Here is a 27,211-nt window from a genome sequence, read left to right as displayed (position 1 = left end):
TCTCTCAGATAAAACTTAAAAATGAAGGAGGAATAAAGATAATTTCAGATCAATGAAAATTTAGAATTTATCACCAACGGATTTACTTTACCAGAAGTCCTTTAAAAAATTCGTCAGAGGGAAGGTAAATTATACTCGTCGGAAACTCAGATCTTCAGGAAGGAAGGAAGAACACTGGAAATGGTAAAATATGCGGGCAAATATAAAAGATAATACATTCTTTTCTTAATTTCTTTATAAGACATGTAATTGTTTAAGACAAAACTTATTCACTATATTTATTTTTTTTTGCTGTTTTTTTTTGTTTTTTGTTTTTTTTTTCAATGTTTATTTAATTTTGGGATAGAGAGAGACAGAGCATGAACGGGGGAGGGGCAGAGAGAGAGGGAGACACAGAATCGGAAACAGGCTCCAGGCTCTGAGCCATCAGCCCAGAGCCCGACGCGGGGCTCGAACTCACGGACCGCGAGATGGTGACCTGGCTGAAGTCGGACGCTTCACCGACTGCGCCACCCAGGCGCCCCTCACTATATTTAAATATATGTGGGTCTAATATATGTGACAACAATAACATAAAGGATGGGGGATAAATAGAATGACCCTTTTGCAAGGTTCTTATATTTTACATCAAGTGCTACAATATAAGCTTTATGTGCACTGAGATAATTTAAGGATGCATACAGTAAGTGCTAGAATAAACACTCAAAATTAATGTAAAGAGGTTTACCAGGTCAATAGAGGAACTAAGATGAAATATGAAGAAATATGATTAACCCAAAAGAAAGCAAGAAAAGAAGAACAGAGGAACAAAAATTATGAAAAAAATAAAATACAAATTGCAAATGACAGTAAATGAAATCCAAACACATTAATATTACATTAAATGTAAGTAAACTAAAAACACCAATTGAAAGGCAGACATTATCAGACTAAATGTAAATAATAAAACCAAGAACCAACTATAAGTTATTTACAGGAGATATATACTTATTTACAAACATGCATACGTAAAGACACAAATATATTGAAAAGAAAAGGATGGAAAAAGATTTACCAGGCAAACAGTAAGCCTAAGAAAAGTGGAGTGATTTTATTACTGTCAGACAATATAGGCTTCAAGGTAGGAGTATTACAAGGGATGGAAAGGGCCAAATCATCAGGAAGAAATAAAAACCTAACTGAAGACATAAAAAAACCTGTGTCTACACCTAATGCCACAATTTCAAAACTATATAAAGCAGGGGCGCCTGGGTGGCTCAGTCAGTTAAGCATTTGACTTTGGCTTGGGTCATGATCTCATGGTTCATTAGTTTAAGCCCCGCTTTAGGCTCTGTGCTCTCAGCACAGAGCCCACTCTGGATCTTCTATCCCTTCACTCTCTCTTCCCCTCCCCTGTTTATGCTCTCTCTCTCTCAAAAATAAATACACATTAAATATATATATATATATATATATGTATGTATGTGTATATATATGTATGTACATATATATATATATGTGTATAAAGCAAAACCTCACCAAACTAAAAGAAGAAATAGACAAATCTACAATCATAGTTAGATTGTAACCCTCATCTCAGTGAGTGATAGAGTAACTACATTTAAAATCCATAAGGATATAGTTGATGCAAATAACACTATAAATACTGAATTGCTATTTATAGAAACAGTTGATAGTTATAGAACCACTCAACTGCAGAATACACAGTCTTTTTATTGATTGATCTCTGTACTATTTTATTTTATTTTTATTTTATTTTATTTATTTTATTTTATTTACATCCAAATTAGTTAGCATATAGTGCAACAATGATTTCAGGAGTAGATTCCTTAATGCCCCTCACCCATTTAGCCCATCCCCCTTCCCACAACCCCTCCAGTAACCCTCTGTTCTCCATATTTATGAGTCTCTTCTGTTTTGTCCCCCTTCCTGTTTTTATATATTTTTTTGTTTCCTGTCCCTTATGTTCATGTTTTGTCTCTTAAAGTCCTCATATGAGTGAAGTCCTATGATTTTTGTCTTTCTCTGATTGACTAATTTCACTTAGCAGAATACCCTCCAGTTCCGTCCACATAGTTGCAAATGGCAAGATTTCATTCTTTTTGATTGCCAAGTAATACTCCATTGTGTATATATATATATATATATATATATATATATATATATATATACCACATCATCTTTATCCATTCATCCATCGATGGACATTTGGGCTCTTTCCATACTCTGGCTATTGTTGATAGTGCTGCTATAAACATGGGGGTGCATGTGTCCCTTCAAAATAGTACACCTGCATCCCGTGGATAAATGCCTAGTAGTGCAATTGCTGGGTCGTAGGGTAGTTCTATTTTTAGTTTTTTGAGGACACTCCATACTGTTTTCCACAGTGGCTACACCAGCTTGCATTCCCAAGAATACACATTCTTTTTAAAGAGCACATAGAATGTTCACTAAGGTAGATAATATGCTGAGCTATGAAATAAGTCTCAACAAACTTCAAAAAAGGTTGAAATCTTAGTGTATCTTCTCTGACCACAGCACAATTAAATTAGAAACCAATTAATGATTTCTAGGAAAACCCCTAAATACTTGGAAATTACACACACACTTCAAAGCAGTCAAAAAGAAACCATACAGGAAATAAAATGAATTTTGAAATGAATGAAAATGAAAGCACAACATAGCAAAAATTGTGGATGCAGATAAAGCAGTGCATAGAGGGAAAGGCATAGCTTTAAACACTTATATTTCAAAAAATTAGAGAGGTCCAAAATCAATAATACACTCTTCTACTCTACCCAACTTGAAAAAGAAGAGGAAATCAAATCCCAATTAAGTAGCAAGAAGGAAATAATAAGCACAAATATCAGTGAACTAGAAAACAGAAAATCAGTGGAACCAAAAAATGGCTTTTTGAAAAGATTCTTAAAAATGATAAGCTTCTAGCTAAATTAGTCATAATAAAAAGAGACAAAATACAACCAATATCCAAAATGTCTTAACAAAGAACAAGGTCCTTGCTCTCATGGGCTTGTAGTGGGAGTAACAAAAGTTAGTCACAGAAATAATGATGGTGGTAAACTCTTTGAGAAAATTCTGCGGTGGAGGAGAGGCTGATTGGGGTTCCGGGGGTGGGGGTGGGGGGGCTCCTAGGCGGAGGTAAATGAACGCCAACCGCTCCAAGGCACCCACCCCACTTCACATCTTCCGGCGCTGGCAGCGGCAGGTGGCGGCCCCGCCCCGCGCCCCGCCTACCTCCGCCCCCGCCCTTCTGCGCAGGCGCAGGGTTGGCCCGAGGTGGGGCGCGGCTGGCGGCTGCGCGGGGACAACCGCCAGCCCCGTGCGGAGCGGGGCCGCGAGTTTGTGAGGTGACCTCGCCCCGACCCAGCGGCTCCGGTCCCCCGCGATGTCGAGACCAGAGCCGGGCAGCTCGCCTCTCTGAGCTGGTCCCAGCGCGGACGGCACGGAGGGAGGCCATGGCGGAGTCCTCCGAGCCCGGGCTGCGGGCGTCAGCCGGCGGCGGGAGCTTGGAGGAGGAGGACGACGAGGAGCGGGAGCCGCTGCTGCCGCGGTTCGCCTGGGCCCAGCCGCCTAAGGGCGCCCCCGGGAGCGCCGTCAGGCTCGTGGAGGCTGCCGGCGAGGAGGGCGCGGCCTCCCCTCGCGAGGCTGGAGACGCGGAACTGCTGCTCCCGTCCCGGGACGCGCCCAGCCGCTCCTCCTGGGGCGTGGGGGTCCTCCGGGGCTCGCCCACCCACCCGAACCGGAAACCGCCCCTGGGTGCAGGTGCGACTCGGCCCCAATCTCCACCCCGCGGTCCTCCTTGCGCGCGCGTCGCCGCCCAGCCCCTCCCGGGGTCCCACCTCTGTCCCACACCAGCCCTTGCCTGGTAGGAGAGGCAGTTAGCCGGGCATCCCTCCCATGCGGAGCACAGACCCGGGCCGGTCGAAGCTTGGACACCTTCCCTTTCTCTCTGCTTCCCAGTTTCCTTGCACCTTTTCCAGGGGCCTTAGGCCACCTAAGGCCCGAGGTTGTCGTTAAACTCTGACCGTTGAGGCCTCTCCTAAGAGTAAGCCTCAACTTTTGCAATCAGACACTGAAAAAAAACAAAAAAACAAAAACAAAAAAACCCCCAAACTTAGCATGGTAACATGACGTAAGTCGTTTTCTCAAGTTTGGACTTGAGTTTTGGAATAAGAAGCCTGAACTGTCAGGAAAGTTCCCGGAGTTGTGAATTTGCAAGGCAGATGGATGACGGCAGAGAGCCAGAGAGCAAGAATATCTAGTTGCCACTGGGACACGTTTCAAAACTTCTTGCAGTTAATGTTATTGTGACGTTAGCCAGAGGGGGCAGAGGCAGTTGAATTTCTCCAGCTGCCATCTCGTGCGCAAAGTTTTCTTTCTGGAACCATTTGTATTCTTGTACTTTAAGAAGGGGGCGGGGACTTTTTCACTATCGAATGGACTGGTAGCCTCGGGTGGAAACGAGGATAATTGATAGGATGTTGAAAATTAATAAAGGGTAAGCATGCTATTGCAGGCATGGATATTTGTCGATGAAGGATTTTTTGGCAGGTCGAGTCGAGTTAGCCTAATCTGATAGTAAAACAGAGTGGGCTTGTATGAGTCGTAGCTGGAGATGAGACGGGCTAGTTTGTAAAATTCGGATAACACCTATTTGTCGGTGGTTAGGATGGTTTAAGTGAGATGGTGTGTGCACTGTGCCTGTAGAACTCCCCGGGTGACGGCTTGAAGAAAAGCCACAGAAATTGTACTTGTCATTACTCCTGCTTAGTCTTTCTGGAGTCTTTAGATTTTACATGTCCTGCTGTCAGTACACTAATGGGCCTCCCACAATTTAAGAAAGTTTGGATGGAATAGGTTATTCAAGTCGTAGTTGAACTGAACATTCAGACACTCTCAAGCAGATACATCGGAGAGGCCTCGGAGAAGCAGACAATTTCCTGTTCAGGTGTTTCATGAATAAAGCTTTAGCAGACTGGTCTGACATGCAGGTCTTTTGCCACTGTGTTAGCTAACAGGTGCATTGACGTTGAACAGAACAAATGTGATGATCACAAATGGACCCACATTCCCCCAGCTGTGTAATGTGTTTCTGTATTACCTAGAATCCCTTCTGTGAACTAACTAAGATCTGTGTGGCTAGCTTCCTTTTTGCTGCCTTAAATTTACCTGTGTAGCTAGATTTTAAAAGAGCCTGAATCCTTGAGTGAGAGGGAGAGAGAGGGAGTCACAAGCAGGCTCTGTACTGCCAGCACAGAGCCCTGTGTGGGGTCCAGTCTCAGGACCATGAGATCATGACCTGAGTCAGATGCTTACCTGACTGAGCCACCCAGGTGCCCCGGAAAGTGAGATCTTGTAAACAAATAGTATTAAGGCTAGAAAAAGTAACTGGGATAGAATATGGTACTCATAATACAAATGGATTACTAAAGAGAATTCCTACGTTCCAAAATGGTAATAATTTATTTGTATCACGGTTTACAGTTTGCGGAGATCTCTCTTTGTGTAGTTCATTAATTCTTACAGCAGCACGGCAAGTTAGTTGTTACTCCTTGTTGTGAGAATTGAAAATGAATAAAACTGTAGTGACTAGTACATAGAAGTTCAGAGGTAAGCCAAAGGCAAGTATACAGGAAGTGGTAAAGCCAGACTGAGCCTAGCCCTTCTTTTTGTGTCCTGCACTTTTTCCATTTTGCTGTAGATCCCAAGTATTGTAAAATAGTTGTTACTTTTGGTGATTTATTAATGGAGGTCTTGTTTTTAAGGGATTTAAAAATAGTTTTGAATTTCAATAAGTATTTAAACATTTCAAACCAGTCTCCTAAAAAGTTTATGATTGAGTAATGTAACTAGATTTTTAAGTTATTTATTTTGAGAGAGAGAGCATGCAAGTCAGTGAGGGGCAGAGAGAGAGAGAGACAGAGACAGAGACAGAGAAGTGGGGCTCACCCAGGGCTCATGTTTTACCCAAAGCAGGGCTTGAGCTCACCCAGTGTGGGACTCGAACTCAAACTGTGAGATAATGACCTGAGCCAAAGTCAGAAGCTCAACGACTGAGCCGCCCAGGCGAGTTCCATTAACTTCCTTTGTCCTTTAGCATCCATTTTCCATGAAGCCACCTCACTAGTTCTAAGAAATTCTTGCCTTTAGATGAATATTAACATCATTTATCTTACGCTCAATGCATGAGCCTTTATGCTTAACTATTTTGTCTATGTAAATAGGAGCTTTATGTGGAAGAGTATCTGTTACCTTTACTTGAGCAAGACATTGACAGTCTGGAACCAGCATAAACATAGTATTGTTGGGTCAGTGTCAAAGTAGAAAGATTAGTGGCATTCATTCCTTAGTTGTCATTTTAATCAGTGAGTTGGAGAGTCATAAAGATGATAATACCTAGGTAACAGTATATGAAGGGCATAGTTCTGTGCCCTTCACTTATATTAATATATAACTAACCTCATGAAGTGAGTTTTATTTTTTATTCTCATTTTAAGGAAGCACAGAGAGGTGAAGTGACTTTTCCAGGATCCCAGTTAACACAAACCAGGAGCACTTACCAGTTTCGTTGGAGAGCCTACAAGTAGAGAGAGAGTGGTGTTAGAATATACTAGGAACTGCCAAAGTCAACGGAAGTGTGTATTTAAAAGCCTTTTAATGATTCATGGTGGCTTATAAATGTATGAACAAAATAGCATCATTTAAAAATAAGGAGGAAAGACGAGGGTGGGAACTGAGGTAATGAAATAAATAAGGTGGAGGCCATCATAGTACACAGCATGCACAGGAGATGCTTGCTGCAGGCAGCCCACAAATCTGATGTTTAAGGTTACAGAAAGAAGCACAATGTGCCCATAAAGTTAAAGTAGCTATTGGAATCTAAACTGACCTGACAAAGGATAACCTGTCGTGTATCTTTTGGAGAAGAGACTATGTACTGAATAGTATCTTTGTAATAAAAGTGATGAATTTCATAGGAGTATTTCTCATAACCTCCCATTTTAATAAAGGAATTCTAATGGACGGTGCTCTCAGTATTGCCAGATCCAGATCCTAGACACTGATAATCTGGCTGAATTTAGAGGACAATATTAGAAGAGTAGATGTCCTATGCGTCTTGACAGTTATCCATAACTGAGCTATTGAAAGATGGTGAGCAGCTACCTCTCACTGTCAAGCGGTTATTGCTCAACCAGTAATTAGAAGACGCTTATTCTTTGTTTTCCGTTTATTGCTGAGATGCATCATTCTCAAATGCTTGAGTGCCTGCTGTGTGCCAGTGGAAGTTGAGGCCTTGGGACACAGTGGTGACCGGATAGCAAATGGATGTCCAGTCACCAGCCTTGTCCCACAGAGCTTTATAGTAATGGAGGGAATGGTCAATTAAAACAGACAGTTCCCACAGCTGATCTATTTGGGTGGGGAGAACTGAGGATTCCATTGAGCTGTGCCCTGGATTTAGGGGCCTGGGAACACTTAGCAGAGGAAGGAGCATCCAACTCGAGGCCTGAAGGATGACGGGCACTTGAACCTCCGAGGCAGTGTTCAGATCACCAGACTGGTGAGCTAATGACTTTTCTCTTTAGAAAATTCTGGTCAGTGGGTAAGATACAACCCAACCCTCAAGTGAGGAGGGGCTTGTTTTGATACGTTGCCACATGTCCTTATATGAAAGGTTTATAAAATGGATTCCCTTAATTCCATTTTCAATTCTGCTTCCTAAAGGACCAGTGATAAGGCTTACATGTGATTAAGGGCAGAGTTTGTTAATAAATAATTTTCAGGCTTATTGAGGGCCTACTATGTACCAGGCACTGTTTTAAGCACTTGGAATATATCAGCAAAACAAAAATGTCTGCCCTTCTTGGATTTGGATCATTTTGTTACAGTGTTACAAGTGATCAGATGGAGTTGAAGGATCAATAAGAATTAGCCTGGGAAGGAAGCTTGGAACATACTGGGGAACAGCATTGGCAAATGTTGAGAGTGTATGCTGGATATCTGGTGAAAGTGAGGAGCTCAAACAGGACCAGAGCTGGACTAGAAGGTCACCACTTCTTAGAGGAGATCCGAAGGGAATACACAGAGGTGGAATTGAGATTTTCCTCAGAAAATTCTTTGATACAGAGACAAATCAAAACCCTAATAGTTTATTCCTTAAAAGGAGCAACAGTAATTTTGCCGGAAAAAAAGGTTTTCTTCATTAAAGAAAATGTAACTAACCATGCCCCTCAACTATTAAAGATCAAAACTAGCAATGACGACAGGCCTTCAACCCAAATCTCCAGAGTACTCACAGCATGAAGCACCATAAGTTTTGGAGAGATCCTTCAACTTAAACTAATTGCCACATGTACAGTTAAGTAAATGAAGAAAGCTTTAGAATGTAATTGTGAGTTATGAGTTCAAGAAAAATTATCTCCTAAAAAACAGTTTCTTTGATTTTAGAACAGTTGGTAGGTAGTCATTTTTTCCAGCAGCAATTTGAATAGCAGGACCAGTTGTCTTTTACGCGTCATTCTAGATAGTGATGGCAAATCCAGGGCATCTTCAAAGAACGCCCGTTTTCATGTGGGGAGATTATCTCATTTATTTAAAAGAGTTGCTCAATAAAGGACAAATTAAAGAGAAAGGGATTAAGAACATCCTGGCTGATTTTATAGGAATGGTTCTGCTTGATCTGATTTTGGTTGAAACTGAATTAGTATGCAGTTATTATAATAATAATTATTATATTTATTAATTATTAATATAATAATTATAAAATTATTATAACTGAAAATTATTATTATTATTATTCAGAGTATAAGCATGGGCTCCATGAGAGCAACAAAGGCAGGTTGTTACATGATGAACTCATAAAGCTTAGCCCGTAAAACAATTTGATAACATTTAATAGTAATACCGGCCAACTCTACGCGTAGTTTCCGCAAGAACTGCTCAAGTACAGCATGGGAGAGACCAAGAGTGGTCCAAGTTCAGTATGCATTAGTAGTATGACCAGATTTCTAAACAACTAATGTGACACCAGAGTGCTTCTCATTTTGGTATACTGTCAATGCTGAGAGATGTGTCTATTCCCTGCAATGGGTTGCTTGATTCCGGAGACCATATTTCATAAGGGGGCACATTGAAAACCTGAGGCATGAAATAAGAGGGCAACTCGTGTGCTGAAAAGCCTGAAAACACTTCCATATGGGAGGAGGCAAGAGTAGAGGAGACTTAGGGGAACATGAAATGATCGTCAGCTTTTTGAAGGGCTCTTCCTGGAGAGAAAGGAGTAAGTACGCTTTTGTTTTGCTCCAGATAGCAGGTCTAGGACATGGTGTGAAACTACAGGAGACTTAATTTCTGGAAAAGGAAGAAGCTTATACATTGTTTCGCTTCCAAATAAAAGGATCACAAAAAAAGTAGTGATGTCTTGTTGAAAGGGTTTAAACGTTTCCCCGAAGACCACCTCTTAGTGACGTATTGTAAAAAGTACACTAGTGCTAGGGGCAGGGTTGAAATAAAAAACCTTCCAACTTCTTTCTTATTAAGAGGCTTCGCCTAGGGGCACCTGGGTGGCTCAGTCGGTTAAGTGTTCGACTTCAGCTCAGGTCATGATCTCATGGTTCCTTTGTTCAAGCCCGGGGTCGGGCTCTGCACTGACAGTGCCTGGGATTCTCTCTCTTCCTCTTTCTGCCCCTCCCTGACTCACTCTCTCAAAATGAACAAACTTAAAAAAAAAAAAAAAAAAAAAAAAAGAGCCTTCGCCTAGAAGAAATCTCATTTGACTAATGATCATTATTACTGGCATATTCTAGTACATAAATAATACTTCATTTATTCAATTAAATATTAAGTACCCACTAAATGCTGACTCCTCATCCAGGTGCTCAGGATATACAGTGAATAAAGAAAGACTAAGTTTCTCCATTCTTAATTATTTTCACGGGATAGATAAGCAGGATTAGGAATTAGCACATCAATTGTAGTGATGTAACTAAAATACTTGGATTATTTATTCATTTAAGTAGGTTAAATATGCCCAATAGTACTTTTTGTAGCATTTTTCTTAGCACATACTTTTAAAAATTAGTAAAAAAAAAAAAATTTCTGTCTAAATGAAGGCAAATTTTAAAATAAGTAAGTTTATGTTTTGAATTTTCATAATGTTGAATGCATGTAATAGCATTTAAATACCTTCCAAAGTAAAGTATGAATAATTTTTGCCTTGTGTACCACTTTAAATGATTAATTGTTCATTCATTTTGCAAGTGTTTATTGATTACCTGTTATGTTCCAAGAACTATAAAAGTTCTGGGTTGGGGCACCTGACTCTTGGTTTCGGCTCAGGTCATGATCTCACGGTTAGTGGGATTGAGCTCCATGTCAGGCTCTGTGCTGACAGTGAGGAGCCTGCTCGGGATTCTCTCTCTCCCTTTCTCTCTGCTCCTCCCCTGCTCATGTGTACTTGTGCACGCTTGCTCTCTCTCTCTCTTAAAATAAATAAACTTAAAAAAAATGATTATAGCTTCTCTGTCAAGTATAGAGAAGGCGTGGGTGAAAGAGGGAAAGCAGTTAAGAGAGTCTTACAATAATCTAGATGAGAGTTGATAGTCCCTTGAATCACATGGAAGGAATGGAGATGGTGAGAGGTGATTGGATTCTGGATGTTCGTGTAAGGTAGAGCCATGCAAACTACTGATGGATTAGATGTTGGAGGTGAGAGTATAAGATCATGGGTGATTCCAAGGATTTCCATGAGCAACTGGAAGATTTGGAGTTGCCAATAACTGAAATAGGGAAACCTGAGAGGGAAGCAGTCAGGTGGAGTTATAAAGAGAAGAATTGAGTTTTGGGTGGTAAAATTTGAGCTGTCCATTAAACATCCAAGTAGAGATGTTGAATATCGTAGTCTGGAGTTGAAGGTAGAAGTCCAGGCTTGACAAATAAATTTGGGAGTCATCAGTGTTGATAACGAAGAGGAGAGGACCATGAACTGAATCTGGGGCATCCTAAAGGTAAACTGTCACGAGGTAAAAGTGAGCCAACAAAGAGACTGAAAAAGAGGAGCCAATGAAATGGAAAAACCTGGAGAAGGGGCATCCTGGAAGCCATGTGAAGGAGGAAGGAGTGATTAACAGGGTCAAATGGTGGCACTGGTCAAGGAAGATAAGTTCTGAGGTTAGATTTAGCAATACGGATGTCACTGTGTACCTCAACAAAAGTTTTATCAGTGGAGTGGTTGGGACAGAAACCTAATTGAAATGGGTTCAACAGAGAGTCGAGGAAGAAATGTTGGAGATATTAAATGTAAATAACTATAGAGACCTGCTATACAGGGGATCAAAGAAATGAGGGAATATCTAGGAGTAACGTGGGAGTAAGTACATTTAGGCTGAGAAAAATTACAGCATGCTTAGTATGGTGATAGAAGTGATCCAATAAAGAGGGAAATATTGATGCAGGGAAGGATTGCTGAAGAAATGTCCTGGAATCATCAGGAAGAGATAGGGTCTAGGACACAAAGTGAATGAGTTGATCTTCAAGCTTAGTTCGTCTGTAGTAACAGGTGGAAGACAGGATGTTGTGAGCAGATATGGTGTGGAGGGCTGATGATACTGATTTCTGGTTGCATCTGTTAAGGATCGTCTGAGAAAGAGGGGGTGTTGGAAATGTGAAGAGGGGGGAGGTTATGAGAGAGTTGCCCAGAACAGTGGGAGAAACGGTACCAGGAGTTGTCCTAGTTCAGGTTACTAGAACAACATACCATAGACTGAGTGGTTTAAACAACAGACATTTATTTCTCCCAGTCCTGGAGGCTGGAAAGTCTAAGATGAAGTTTCACGATCAGGGCTGGGAAGTCCAAGATGAGTCCAAGATCAAGGCTTTCCTGCTGGCTGGCAGATGACCACCTTCTCATTGTGTCCTCACATGGCACAGGGCGAGAGAGAGCATGCTCTTGGCACTGATCCTGTTGTGGGGGCCCTACCCTCATGACCTCACCTAAACCTGATTACCTCCCACAGACTCCATCTCCCAGTACAATTCCATGGGGAGTTAGGGCTTGAACACATCTTGGGAGGACACAAAGATTCAGTTTGAAACAGGAACGTAGTGTGCTTCCCAGGTGGCATGAAGGACCCACCTGAGGTTTGTGGGGATGAATTTACATTAAAGTGAGCTCTGAGGCCTTGTGTTTGTGTATGTTTGTATCGTCAAGTTCAGCTATCCAGGCCTAGGTGTACTCTGCAGACAGTTGAGTTTAACCAGTTGAGTTTAATGGGATTTTTCCAGGTGACTATGATAAGGGGAGGGAGGAAAAGAAGAGTGATTATATGATGCCTGCCCGTAATTTAATTAAGCTGGCCAGCGAGGGATGTGAGGACGCAGAGATCAGTAGCAACATGGGAGGTCAGTGCCTTGTGGGTCCTAGTGGGATGGAATAATTTTTGAACTCAGGGTACTAGAGGGAACGAACGAGGAAGATAAAAGGTGCTTGAAATGGAAAGGTGTGGGGAGGTTGCAGGTATTGGTGATGACAGATCTGAGGTGTGACCACAGCTGGAAGGGGAGGTGGAATGAAGAACAGAATCACTGGAAGAGAGGAGGAATTCAGAGCAATCGGAGGTATTAGTATGATTATTTCAACAAATAGGGATTTTGTTTTTCATGCGTCAGTACTTGAACTTCAAAGAGAAGTGGGGTTGGGGGAAAAAAGCGAGGATCCAAGCAGCCCATATGATAATTGATTACATTTTTTCTTAAACCTAGAGAAGGAGCATCCTGGAAGCCATGTGATGGCTTTTGTTCTTCTGCACCTTAATGTCCTAATGCTAATCACCTAACCCAGTATCACAGGTCCCTATCACAAGCATTCTCATAGCTGGCCTTTCTTCGTCACGTTCTATATCAACATTGATTTTTTAATGCAATAATTGTTGGTTCTTCAGCATTGAATACATTCCTGGATGATCCTGAATTTGCTGATGTTATATTGAAAGCAGAGCAAGCAATAGAATTTGGAGTTTTTCCAGAAAGAATCTCTCAAGGTTCAAGTGGAAGTTACTTTGTGAAGGATCCTAAGAGGGTGAGAATTTCACAGATCTACTGTATATAACAGAAATTTTGGAAAACACTAAATGTGGAGTCATTATGAGGTTCTGAAGCTATTTTCCTAATCTGATTGCACCCTCTTTTCAAAAATAAAGGTGGGGGGTTGTTTTGTGTTTAACTAGAGCATTCTGCTATTTAGAAATAGCGCTATTCATTTTAAGTCACAGTTTGCTTTCCTACTATTTTAGTACTTGGTTTCAAGCAATTACGGAATGTTCACATTCAGCTATAGATTTGTTGAGTTTATATTCGTAAGTCCTTACTTTACAGTATCTATATTAGCCAAGCAAAGTAGAAATTTAAACTTTCAAAGGCTTGCCCTAGGAATATTTGCCAGCATTATGCCAGAGGAACCTGGGCAGCCTGAAGCTTGAAGGCATTGGAATGTGACATCGTGAAATGAACCAAAGTAGAATTCTAGGGCAGAAAAGAGAAGTTGATATGGGACTTTGTTCCAATTAGTCTAGATTTTCAGAAATCTGTATTATTATCTTTAAAAGCTTCCTGAATGATACATAACCAGCAGTTCTTTCTTCAGGAGTAAAAAAGGTTATGATTTCATCCTAATATTCTTTGCAAAGATCCAAGTTACATTTTAAAACAGTCTTTTTTGGGATTTAAATATATATATATATATATGTGTGTATATATATATATATGTATATATATATATGTATATATATATATATACACATATATACATATAAATATATACATATATATACACATATATGTGTGTGTGTGTATATATATATATATATATGGTAATGTCAGTCTCTCAGTCTTTCCTCCAAGTTTGATTTACTAATTTTTTCTTCTTAACTTTTTACTAGTGACTCAGATTTTATTGCATTATAAAGCAATTATATACTTAAAATTATAGTAAGATTTTTATTTCTTGTCTAAGGATAATTCACCCTCTAAATTTAATATGAATATATTTTATCAGACCAGTAATAAAGATTATAGACTTTAGACATCCATGGGCAAATTTTTTTTAAGAGGAGAAAATTTACTTAAAATGATTCACAAAAAAATAACTGGAAAAAGATTAGGGTAGGAGAATCTGACAACATAGATATTCACTATATCCTATCATTACCTTTATATTTTAGAGATGACTTTTTGTCATTGGCTTTATTAGTTCATTTAACAAATGCTTGAATGCCTACCGTGTACCAGGCACTGTGCTGAGTACTTGGGATACAGCCCTAACAAACTCCTTGCCCTTTAGAATGTACATCTAGTGAGAAAGTAGCTGGTAAGTAAACACATAATATGGATATTTAATAGATGCTATCTGATCTAGAGCAGTAGTTTTCAAACATTATGAAATCAGCAGAACCCTTTCTTAAGTTGGAAGTCCAGTAATAAAACAAGTGAAGTCAGAGTTAATCTAGTTAAGTGGTAGGGGGTCTTAGAGCCCTACTCTCATTTCCCCTCTCACCTTTCCTAGTGTTGCTGAGAGCACAGTTTGAAAACTACTAGCCCAAAGGATTACTGATTTTACATTGTTAAATGAGAATGGATATAAAAACACAATGAGAACTAAACCTCTTAATATTTAAGGGTTATGTCCAAATCTGGTGGGAAGAAATAGAAAAAGATTACCAAATGCATTTTATGGGTTATCATCTCTCTATATTAAAAGTCTCAGAAAATGTCTCCTATTTTATATAGAAAATTATTGGTGTATTTAAACCCAAATCAGAAGAGCCTTATGGTCAACTGAATCCAAAATGGACCAAATATGTTCATAAGGTCTGCTGCCCTTGCTGCTTCGGTAGAGGCTGCCTGCTTCCTAATCAGGGATACCTTTCTGAAGCTGGTGCCTCCCTTGTGGATGAAAAGCTGCATCTGAATATTGTACCTAAAACAAAGGTAAAGGAGAAAATTGGTTTTCATTATGTGCTTCTAATTTATAGTCTACTTCTCTGCGAACACTTTAGTAATATTTCTGATGACAGAACCTGAAGTTGAGCCCTTGTTTTGGTAATCTGGAGACATGAGTAACCGATAAATTGATTCTAGGGGAGATGCTCAAAGTGTCCAAGCAAGTCTCCCTGGCTGCTGATGCCTAGATGATGCTGACGATAAGACAAGAAGAGAAAGAACTAACATTTAGAAGGCAGAAGAATATCGGTGTTCTAGGAATTCTTTCTATTTAGCCTTTATGAATTTTTATTTGAAGACTTCCTCAGAATATCCCTTCCTAATTCTACATCTCAGAATGATTACTTCTTTCTTCCACTGGCCAGTTTTAAGCTGCCTCTCTCCAAAATATGTGCCATTTAACTGACTTTGCAAAATCCCTAAGCTTTTCTAGTTTAGATTCTCTGCACCATTTAGGATTGGGTTGAACTTCGCTGATTTATAGCTTTAGAGTTTGTTTCATGGTGTATATGAGTAGAAACACTATAATGCAAATTCTCATAACCATTTTTCTAAACTGTGTTTCTAGGTGGTTTGGCTTGTCAGTGAGACATTTAACTACAGCGCAATTGACCGTGCAAAATCTAGAGGCAAAAAGTATGCTTTAGAGAAAGTGCCAAAAGTAGGTAGAAAATTCCATCGGATAGGACTCCCCCCTAAGGTAAGTTACTGTGAGAAACTTTATTTGGGGGGACAATTCAGCATGTATTACCTGAGTATTGTGTGCTGTAGGCTGTGGATATGATAATAAAGAAAATAGTTTTTTCATTCTCAAAGAGCTTTCAGTGAACAAGCAATCTCAGTGTGATATGAGAAAGCTGTTAGTATGGTTAAATTCTCAGAGAGGATAGAGGAGAGATGTCTAACCCAGCTTGGAGGACTGGGGATACTGTTTCCAGGAGGAGTTTGCATCTAAGGCTTTATAAAGTAATGGCTAAAAGCACAGACTTAAGTTTCTCTCGCAGCCCCTCTACCAGTTAGCTCTGAGCCCTTGGGCAAGTTGCTTGCTCCTTAAGCCCCAGTTTCTATAAACTGGGATGAGAAAAACTACCTCTTGAGGTTGTGAGATAAAATGAAGAAATTCATGTCAAGTACTTGGTATAGTGCCTGGCACATAGTATAAAAGTAAGTGGTAGTAATTCTTGTTTACGGACTACATAATGAATTTTGTTTTTTCTTATTACTTTTAGATAAACCTAAAGATTGGTTAGCAGCTGGCTAAGCAGGAGTGGGAAGGGTTAATGGGAAGGCATTCTAGAAAAACTTCAGGCTTTTATATATATGTGTGTGTGTGTGTGTGTGTGTGTGTGTGTGTGTGTGTGTGTGTGTATGTATATATAATTTGTATATATTTTTTATTTTTTTATATTTTACATTTTTACATTATATATATGTAATATGTATGTGTATGTAATATGTATATGTAATATATGCATGTATATATATGTATGTGTGTATATATATGTATATATATGTAATTTGTGTGTATATACATATGTAATGTGACCTGTGATTTTGTTTTGTGGTTGCTATGCCTAGCATATATCTAGATAAAAGAATTTGAGTAGAAATTCATGGTTAACTTAAATTGTTTTTAAAATTATACTCCAAGTAAGGAGAAAGTTTGAAAATTTTTACAAGGCCTGTTATTCCTTGGATATGATAAAATTAAGTGTGACTAAAGAAAGATATTATTTCCATATTTATGACTACTTATTAAGTGCTTTAAAGAAAACCTTTTAGATATATAGTTAAAATTTCAGGCCAACAATAAGAACATAGTGTTAGGATAAGAAATAGATTTTCTTTGTGGTTATTTGTATTTATGAGACCAACCAGGTAACCCATGTGTCCTGTGCCATAAATATATTTAGTAATGTTAATGACAGAAATGCCTTTTAAAACAGACATATCTTCAAGGAAAGGATTTTCTTAAAAACCACTTAAAACCAAGTTATGATTGATTGATTTATTCTTTAAAATTTGTGACCGGATCTTTAATCTGCAAAGTTGAAGAATTCATTTAAAAAAATAAGGATATAACAGGGGCGCCTGGGTGGCGCAGTCGGTTAAGCGTCCGACTTCAGCCAGGTCACGATCTCGCGGTCCGTGAGTTCGAGCCCCGCATCGGGCTCTGGGCTGATGGCTCAGAGCCTGGAGCCTGCTTCCGATTCTGTGTCTCCCTCTCTCTCTGCCCCTCCCCCGTTCATGCTCTGTCTCTCTCTGTCCCAAAAATAAATAAAAAACGTTGAAAAAAAAAATTTAAATAAAATAAAATAAGGATATAGTCCATATTTTATGTTGTAAAAAAAATCCTAAAGTATTTCTTCAATAAGATAAAAGTATGCACGGTTATTAAATGACCAGGATAGGTGTAATATTTGGCCACTATAATTAAGTTCATTTTAATGAATATTTTTAGAAAACATCAGTCTGAGTTGAGATTTTCACCTTGAGGGCACATGTGCATTTTCTTTTTTAGTTATCCTAAACTAGCTTCCATGCTCCTTAAAAGCCTAGGGTTGAGCATTTTTACTTTGCTATGTATTCTTTATGTGGCTGTTTAAAGCTAGTGTATAAAAATGGTTTGATAAATATGGCTTATCTAAATTAGTGTTAACCCTTCTATTTTTCTTATAATGTTTATATAACATTTTATGATGATACTGGTGAGAAATTAAAGAAGTAATTTCTTTGTTCTTGTACTTTCTTTTCTAACTCTAGTTCTTAAAATTATAGATTGGTTCCTTTCAGTTATTTGTTGAAGGTTACAAGGAGGCTGAATATTGGCTTAGGAAGTTTGAAGCTGACCCTTTGCCCGAGAATATTAGAAAACAATTTCAGTCACAGTTTGAAAGATTAGTTATTTTGGATTACATCATCAGAAATACAGGTATTGAAGTTCTCTTACTTGTTTACTCAAATCTTGTTAGTTTGCAGATTGTATTCAACTCTTGTTATCCAAATCAAAGACATAAAATTTTGATACAGAAGTCTGGAGGCCACTTTTTCTCTACCTGCCTTGGAAAACAGATGTAGTACTGACTCCCTTGGGCAGAGTTAATCTTGTACTGGAGATTCTAACTCATAGCAGTCTCCTGCCTGGGTGGTAGAGGTCAGTTCTTGTCCCTCCTGGGGAATTTCTTAGCAGCAGGACAAAGCCAGAAATATTATCTGCATAATATGAATAATTAAAACTTGATTGTGTAAATTATTTTAGATGCTTATTTTGACTTTAGGTAACTGTTAGCATAGTCTATAAATACATTAAACTTGATTTTTTTTCTGTGCTAGAATGGAGCAGTGGTGTAGATCATCTGAAACAGTGGTTCCCAAATACGGTTCCCTGGACTGGCTGGGTCAGTTTCCTGTGGGGACTTGTTACACATGCATCTTTTCAGAAGAGTGCACCCCAGTCCTGCTAAAACAGAAACTCTGCATAAGGGGCCACCAGTCTGTTTTAACATGTCCTCTCGGTAATTCTGAAGCATGCTGAAATTTGAGAACCACTGGTTCAAAATATTTGCTCATTTATACTAGTTTCTGAAAAAGCATTACATACTTTTCCAGAGTTGCCTTAATTAATGTGGTCTTAGATTAATGTTAAATTTGATGTAGAGTCATAGAGTACTTCTATACAGACATTAGGTGAGAACCTACCCAGAAATGTGCTTGGTAATAGAGGTACATGCTTTTTCTTCCTGAGGGGAACAGAAGTTATCCTTGATTTTAATAACCTTGATTTAATAGTTCTTGATAATACATACCTCACAGAATGGTTATAAGGATTAAATGAATTAGTGCCTGTTAAGTACTTACAACAATGTCTGACATAGCGTAAACCCTCAAAAAGTGTTAGTTAACATTTGTAAGTATTTTTTGGCTTGTATGTGTTAGGTTGGAGCCTTTAATATGTACACATGTGCCACAGATAACCAGTTAAGGTCTTGAAAATCAAAAGGTGACTAGAATATTTCCTTTGATATTAAGCTATGATATCCATAAAAAATGAAGTAACATTTGTTTTGTTTTGAAAGACAGGGGAAATGACAATTGGTTAATCAAATACGAAAAGCAACAGGGAAAGGAAGTTAAGGTAAGGAAATTTCAAAATTATACTCAGAGACACACACAATTTCTATAAAAGATTCCTTAAATTTATGTTTTTCTTCATTTCTTCATTTCCTTCACTTAGATCCTTGGTTTTATCTCCTTTTGCTGTTTTTCTCATCTTTTTTCTTTCCTCCCCTGTTTACACTGCATTTTTTAAATTTCTAAATCTCTGTGCAGCTTTATTTTTTATGTTGTATTAGAGTAGAAGAATGATACCAGCTTGGTACTTTTTTTTAGAACTTGGGAAATTCGTTGTAGAACCACGACCACCAGATTTATTTTGCTTTTATGTAAAAAAGGTTCTGGTATTTTTGGTCGACATGTTTATATTTTAGTAATTCACTTCTCTCTGAGTCTTATGACTCCATAATGTGGATGAGTCTCAAAATCCTGCTGAGTGAAAGGAGCTACTCACAAAGGGAACACACTGATTCCATTTATGTGAAAATCTACAAAGTGCAAACTAATCCCTGGTGACAGAAAGCAGACCCTGGTTGCCTGCGGGTGGGGTAGAGGGAGGGAGCGAGAGAGGGAGCCACCGCAAAGGACACCAGAAAACTTTCGGTGGAGGTTTCACATCCGCGGATGCTTATCAAATTGTACACTAATATGTGAAGTTTATTGTGTGTAAATTATACCTCAATAAAATTGTAAATAGAAGAACAGAAATAAAAATAAATGGCAGTTACAGCAGAAATAGGTTTAAAATACACACATAAATATATATTTTCATAATAGTTGCTAAATATATTTTATTGGTGTATCTTGAGCAATTAGATTTTACTGAAAATTTTATTCTTTTGCTCTTAAGTATTTTGTGCATTTTCAGTGAGGTAGGATATTGGATATAAACTAAAAGAAACAAACCAGACATATATGACACGGACCTTCATGCTAATACTTCTCATTTTAAAATTGTCTTTTTTACCTTTTGTTTTTATCTAGGCCACTTGCTAATGGCAACCGTCTTATCTTTACATAATAAATACTCTTTTTTTAAATTTTTTTAAAGTTTGTTTATTATTGAGAGACAAAGAGAGACAGACCGTGAGCAGGAGAGGGGCAGAGAGAGAGGGAGACATAGAATCCGAAGCAGGCTCCAGGCTCTGAGCTGTCAGCACGGGGCTCGAACCCATGAACCGCGAGATCATGACCGAAGTCGGACGCTTAACCGACTAAGCCACCCAGGCACCCCCATAATAAATACTCTTTAACATGAAATCCCTCTTGCTGTCAAGAATGTAGAAGTTAGGAATGGCCTACTTTCTGTAATTAATGGTATCTTGAGATTCCTTCTACTGGACCTTTTTATAATTGTTCTTTGAAGAGTTTTATTTAGAAACATTTTGTGTTTGGACTAAATATTTCTGGGGTACCCCAGGAAAGACTAAATTTTTAATGAGGTAGCTTTGTTAAGTTCTCTTAAAAATACCAATATTTTACAAATGTCATACTTTTAAGCAGTATATCTAGCAGTAAATTATCTGAAACAACAAATTTTTAAGTCTTAATAATTCCAAGTCCTCTTCCCCAAAAGGAAAGAAATGAAACCAGTACTATCTGAATTTATAATAGCAAATAAAAAATAGTGATTATGAAATTCTTACTGATTTATACGATGGTTTCTTCCCTTCAAGTGTGGAAATTTGTACTTTCTGATAACTTATTTTTTATTTATAGTAAGACCTTTAATAAAAGGCAACTTATTTATTTTTAGTCTCTTCAAATAAAAGGTATTTAAACTTCAATAATTTTTAAAAATTTATTTAATACTTGATCTTTTAGAAATATTCATATACATTTTTTTATCAGCAGCCATTTTTTTCTTCTTTAGGAAACGAAATGGATTGATGATAAAGAATCACTTATTAAAATAGCTGCAATTGATAATGGTCTGGCATTTCCTTTTAAGCATCCTGATGAGTGGAGAGCATGTAAGTGTTTAGAACCATCTATACATTCTATAATCACCCTTTTCCAGAATGGGAAGGGAACAAAACTTATGGATATCAAAAAAAGGAAAAGAAAAACTGGGTGAAGAATAATCATTCACTAGGGCTCTGTTCTAGATGTGGGGATGCAAAGATACATTCTACACGGGCCTTGCCATGTTTGTTTGCTTATTTTTGAGGGACTGTGTCTGGTTTTGGTTTTTTGGCTTGTGTTAGTCTTGTAGAATAAGTTTTTAAATGTATGTAACATGAGAATCATCTATTTTAATATATGGATAGAACTTAACTTTAATGTTTTGGGTAGTATTCACTTACAAAACAGTTTAGGCCTACCTCTCCCCTTTTCAGTGAGTAGTGCTTTAACTGCCTTACCAGTCTCCTCTGTGGTTGAGGGTCTGGTTTGCTACATCTTCTTGAGCTAGTTTTATTTTGTTTAAAATTGTTCGTGACATCTTGAGATCTGGATTAATGGGTACAAAGTTTTTTTATAGAATTATAATTGGGGCACCTGGGTGGCTCAGTCAGTTGACATCTGACTTTGGCTCAGGTCATGATCTCACGGTTCGTGAATTCAAACCCCACATTGGGCTCACTGCTTTCAGCACAGAGCCCACTTCGGATCCTCTTTCTGCCCCTTATCTGCTCATGTTCTCTCTGTCTCGAAAATAAAAAATAAACATTAAAAAAAAATTAAAAAGAAAAAAGAACTTCCTGAGTTACAAACTCACAAACCATGAGATCATGACCTGAACCGAAGTTGGACACTTAAATGACTGAGGCACCCAGACGCCCCTAAAAAAAAACCTTTTTTTAATAAAAATTAATGAATAAGTAAATAAAATTTCTGTGTCAGTTGATTAAAAAAAAACCTGCCCATTTTTATTTTCAAGTTTTATTGCTTTGTGACCTATGACTGGCTGCGTGAATTCTGCTGATTGAAATTTGTTAGTAATTCCTTTGTAATCTGGTTGATGGCCAGTTAAAGGGTACTTGAAAAGAATGTGTCTGGACACAAAGTTCTGCATCTGTCTATTAATTAAAGATTGTAGTTGTTAGTCAAATCATATTATTTTTTTGACCACTTGATCTGTTAATTTTTGAGAGTTGAAGTTGACCAAGATTGTGATTTTGGCAATTTCTTCTTGCATTTCTGTACATTTTTTGCTGTGTATTTGACATACATAAAGGCCCAGCATTTTATATTGTTGGTGGCTTGTTCTTTTATTAGTGTGAAATACATCTCACTTTATCCCTCTCAATGTTTTTTTTTTACTTATTTTATCTGTTGTAACATTGCTACACCTCATTTCTTTTTATTAACATTTACCTGGTGTTATTCTATACTTTTATTTTTTACTTCCATCATTTTGTTGTAAGCATATGACTTATGCCCAACACTTAACTGGATATTTTTTTACCCAATCTGAGATTCTTTTAAAAGGTACATTTAACTCTAGTTAAAGTCTCAATAAATAATGTGCTTGAACTTTTCCTGCCATCTTACTTTTTTCTATTGACCATGAATTCCAATTTATTTTTCCTTTCCTATCTTTTGTTGAATTGGCTTGAGATGTCTTTGTTTCATTGTTTTTTTCCCTCTAATAGTTTGGAATTTATATGCAAATTGTATTTTAAAAGTGTTAAGTTAAGGGCTCCTACAATACATCTGGGAAATTTTACCAAATATGCAGTTGACGATTAGAGATCTGGAACTTGAAAGAGGAGTTGATATTGAAGATATAGTTTTTAAACTGTCACCGTGGTAGCGGAAGCCACGGTGGTGTTTATTACCTCAGGGAATTCAAGGAGAACAAATACCACCACTAGGACAATGTGAGGTACACAAATACTCAGTGAATGTCTCATGAATGTTTAGCAAATAAATGAAGGAGAGAAAGGGGGGAATGGTGGCATGGAAGGCAAGAGGAAAAGCCAGCAAACAAAAGAAGTGGCTTAAAGGATAGAAAGTACACTCTGGGAGAGTAGTATCTCCAAAGCCACACAGGAGAGAATTTCACAAAGGGAGATGAGAGAAGACTGCTACTTTCTACAGAGACATTAAGTAGCATGAGGACTGTAAGTGTGCCTTTGGAGAGACTCTTATGAGATGGCTGGTGGTCTTAGGGGAGAGCGGTCTGAATGGTGATAATAGAAGTTGAGGGATAGGGATCAGAAGTAAAGGCAGGCATGGAATAAGAGCTTTTATGTGATTGGTCAGGGAAAAGTAAAAAGGAAATTAGATATAGCTGCAGGGAGATGTGGGCCGGAGGAAGGGCTTTCTTTGGAATGGACTGTGTACTTCCCACAGTGGACAGGGAGATAATAAAAGAGAAGTCAAAAGGAATGACTCTAGCTGTAGGAGGTTCTCATTGGATGTGCCCACAGTAGCTCCGTGGGTGATCATCTTGTCATAAGCCTTACATATACTTTCTTGCAGGAATTTGAATATGCATCCTCTCCAGAAGATTCTACGACTTTACGAATCTTTCTCATCCTAGTACTGTGTAGATTTAACAGTCTTCTTAGGAGAGAACTAGAATTAGCCTGAAGTCATGGATCTTTTTTTTTTTTTTTAATTTTTTTTTTTTTTTTTAACGTTTATTTATTTTTGAGACAGAGAGAGACAGAGCATGAACCGGGGAGGGTCAGAGAGAGAGGGAGACACAGAATCTGAAACAGGTTCCAAGCTCTGAGCTGTCAGCACAGAGCCCGACATGGGGCTCAAACTCACAGACTGCGAGATCATGACCTGAGCCGAAGTCGGACGCTTAACCACCTGAGCCACCCAGGCGCCCCAGTCATGGATCTTTGATCCCTTAGAGACATTTGCCTATTCACCTACTAATGATTTAAAAGTTTGGAACATTCACAGGTGGCTCAGTCGGTTAAGCCTCCAACTCTTGATTTTGGCTCAGATCGTGATCTTACAGTTCATGAGTTCAAGCCCTGCATCAGGCTCTGCGCTGACAGCATGGATCCTGGTTGGGATTCTTCCTCTCTCTCTGCCCCTCCCCTGCTTGCAATCTCTCTCTCTCTCTCTCTCTCTCTCTATCAAAATAAATAAGTAAATAACACTGAAAACATTTTTTTAGGTAAGACTTTGGAACATCATATATTTCCACGCATGTGCATGCGTGCACATACACATGCGTGCGCACACACACACACATACACACACACTCGTGAGTGGTCAATTCCTGATAATTTGTAACTGGGAGGAGGGCAGGGAAATCTTAGCCATGGTATTTGATATGGTGTATGTGAACAAATTATAGGTGTCCCTTAATTTCCAAATTTAGAAACCAGGGATTCAGATGTATTTTTTGATATAGGGCTGTCTGAGAGAGACTGATTATCAAAATTCTTACCTTTTACTATTTAAAACTCAGTAACCTGACTAGTTCTAAATAATACTTTACTGTGCTTTACCATCTGAATTCACCATCCAAACTTGGAATCAGGATGATTATTCTCTGATAACTTCTTCCTCTCTCTCTCTCTCCTTTTTCATTCAGATCCATTTCACTGGGCTTGGCTTCCTCAAGCAAAAGTTCCTTTTTCTGAAGAAATAAGAAACTTGATTCTACCATATATTTCCGACATGAACTTTGTGCAAGATTTATGTGAAGATCTTCATGAACTTTTTAAGGTAAATAAATTTTTCATTTTAATTCTTGTGGAAAACGAAATAAATCTCAAACGAGATTTTCTTAATAGAGCTAATTTGCAGTTTACTGCTTCTGGTGTAGAGCCTGACTTAAAAAGGAATTAACAGCTTTACTTTACAGGAGCATAAATTTGTGAAGTTACACTGGTTATGAGTGTTCTTTGAAGTAAGACTCTATTACAATCTGACAAGTTGTTTTCTTCAAAAGTTGAATTTTTACAAAAGTACTCCATAAATTGTAATAAATATTTGGTGAGCTGCTGTAGTTTAATTCTCTCAAAAACACCTAAACCCATTGGCTGGGAGGTCACTTTAAATCCTTTTGGGACCAGGTGGATTATAAATAAACTATTCTTGTCATTCTAGAGACATAACAAAAATACTTCAAGTAAAAATACTCTTTACATGTTATTTAATCTATTAGGAAAGCTCTGGAATGGCCTTATGTGCTAAGTTGAAGAGTTCCTTTGTTTTCAAATATTTGTTTCAAATTTCTTGATTTTTGGAATTATAATAATGTAGGTTTTTTTCCTCCTTTCCCATAAAGACTGACAGAAGATTTAACAAAGCTACTTTTGAAAGTCAGATGTCTGTTATGAGGGGTCAGGTAAGTTACCTTTTTATGACCTTGTTCATTAAGAAGACAGTTTCTCTTTGAAACAGTAGTAGTTAACCCTTCTCTCCATTGTGACCCAAAGATGCAATTCTTTTATGCTGAACCAAAATAGCTCGTATGATTAAAAATGAAGTTGATTTCAATAGCATCTTTCCTGTCTTGTTCTAAATTAGGCATTTTTGACCTTGTTGTATATTGTTTAGTTAACCAGTTTCACTCTCCTGTGAATTCTTTGTCTTCATTTTGATAACTATTTTCCTGAGTGTTACTGTATTTTTCCTCCTCAAGTCCACTTGCTTGGATGTTTCAGTGCCGAGTTCTGTTGCCTTTTGATTATTTCTCTCATAGAATGTGTTTGGCCTTTGCTGGCGCAGTCAGTAAATCGCCATATCACCAAAGTTGAACACTGAGTGAGGCAAAAAAGTTACTAATAGTAACTCAGTCTTGTCACTCCGTCTTTCTTTAATTAGAGGTACAAGGCGTTAGGTCTGCTGGTGTGGGTGTGCAGGCTGGCTGGTCTACGGATAATGTCTAGTTCTTCCACTCTACTGATAGTACTTAGATTCCAGAAGGAAAACTTGAAATGAAACTAAATTATTGTGAATAATTTTATAGTGTTAAGTATAATGAACAGATAAGTTACTGTAAACATTGTCTTTTAGTGACTTACGAATTAAGTTTTTCTTCCTAAAATACACGTTTGATTTCAGGTAACTATTTGCTGCATACCTGTGGCAAAAAAGACCAGTCTAGTTTTTGTACTGAGGATTACATTATATAACTTTAACAAATAGATATGATCAAGTTAAATAATCATTCATACACCAAATATTTATTGACAGAACTAGTACCAGAAAGTGATTGAAATAGAACTGTGAGCAAGACCCAGTTCCTCCTGTCATGGAACATTTGCTGTGATGAGGAGGCCAGGGGTCAGGGAAAAGGATGGATTATTCGCTCGTACACCTCTCTGTGCTCTCTGTTATCTGCATTTATGCAGTGCTTTGCTGGAGTCGTAAGTTTTAAATAGTAAGTGAAGTGGCTGGAGAAGAAGGCTAGAGCCAGATCTTGGAAGCCTTAAGTGCCAGAATATAGATTCCACGTGGAAGGGATCGGAGCAGTGAGAGATTACCATTCGAAAGGGTTGTGATAAAACTAATTTCTGGGGGAAAAAATACACAAAAAACTAATTTCCAGAGAGGAGACCTTCTTTTGTGAATACCTGAATTAGGCTAAATTCTGTTTGTATGTGCATTTTGGGGTGGAATTTATACCTCAACCAGAGGTGTCTCTAACCCAGCAAAGATTAAGAACCACTAGGGAAGGTGAGGCTGGACAGTCAGGTGCAGATTTGCTCAGCAGGTGAGGAGGCCAGAGCCAGGGGGCCTTGCAGGGAGCCGAGTTAGGTGACTCAGGCAGGCATGAAGGGCTTAGGTGGCCCATGATTATAATTATGTCGAAGAGTGTCACCATCCCAAACTATAGTTGAGCTACATTTTCTGGCATAGATAATTATGCCCTAAGATGACCATTTTGCTTAAAACAAAGTGATGTATAAATATTCTCCATCTTCTGGAATTCTCTTATCCGTAAAGATTTATCTTGGGAATTTTTTTTAATTTATTTATTTTGAGAGAGAGCAAGCAGGAGCGGGAAGGAGCAGAGAGATGGGGGGGAGGAGGGTAGAGAGAGAATTCCAAGCAGGCGCCATGCTCCTTGATGAGCTGGATGTGGGGCTTGATCGTGAGATCATGACCTGAGCCAAAATCAAGAGTCAGATGCTTAACCAACCGAGCCACTAAGGCACCC

General features: G+C 38.4%; 1 protein-coding gene across 4 annotated transcripts in view; it reads left to right on the top strand.

Moving 5' to 3' along the window:
- Positions 1-3,281: 3,281 nt before the first annotated feature.
- Positions 3,282-27,211, top strand: part of PI4K2B (phosphatidylinositol 4-kinase type 2 beta) — a 32,062-nt gene continuing 8,132 nt past the window's right edge. For 3 of the 4 annotated variants that reach the window (XR_015250544.1, XM_086705308.1, XM_086705309.1), the window contains exons 1-9: positions 3,282-3,783; positions 12,960-13,096; positions 14,803-15,003; positions 15,584-15,715; positions 17,794-17,947; positions 19,092-19,150; positions 21,002-21,101; positions 24,635-24,768; positions 25,334-25,393. Coding sequence is in view for 2 of the 4 variants with exons in the window: in XM_086705308.1 (XP_086561434.1) it covers positions 3,477-3,783; positions 12,960-13,096; positions 14,803-15,003; positions 15,584-15,715; positions 17,794-17,947; positions 19,092-19,150; positions 21,002-21,101; positions 24,635-24,768; positions 25,334-25,393 (1,284 nt within the window). In the remaining 2 variants the exon portion in view is untranslated. Of the gene's footprint in view, positions 3,784-8,934; positions 9,302-12,959; positions 13,097-14,802; positions 15,004-15,583; positions 15,716-17,793; positions 17,948-19,091; positions 19,151-21,001; positions 21,102-24,634; positions 24,769-25,333; positions 25,394-27,211 lie in introns of those variants that run through there. The other variant, XR_015250545.1, reaches the window with a different exon arrangement.

Source organism: Puma concolor, chromosome B1, assembly GCF_028749965.1.
Source record: "Puma concolor isolate L17-30 chromosome B1, mPumCon1.1.hap2, whole genome shotgun sequence".
Classification (NCBI taxonomy): Eukaryota; Metazoa; Chordata; class Mammalia; order Carnivora; family Felidae; genus Puma; species Puma concolor.
The sequence above is the reverse complement of the archived record's forward strand: the minus strand, read 5'-3'. Positions and strand labels throughout refer to the sequence as shown.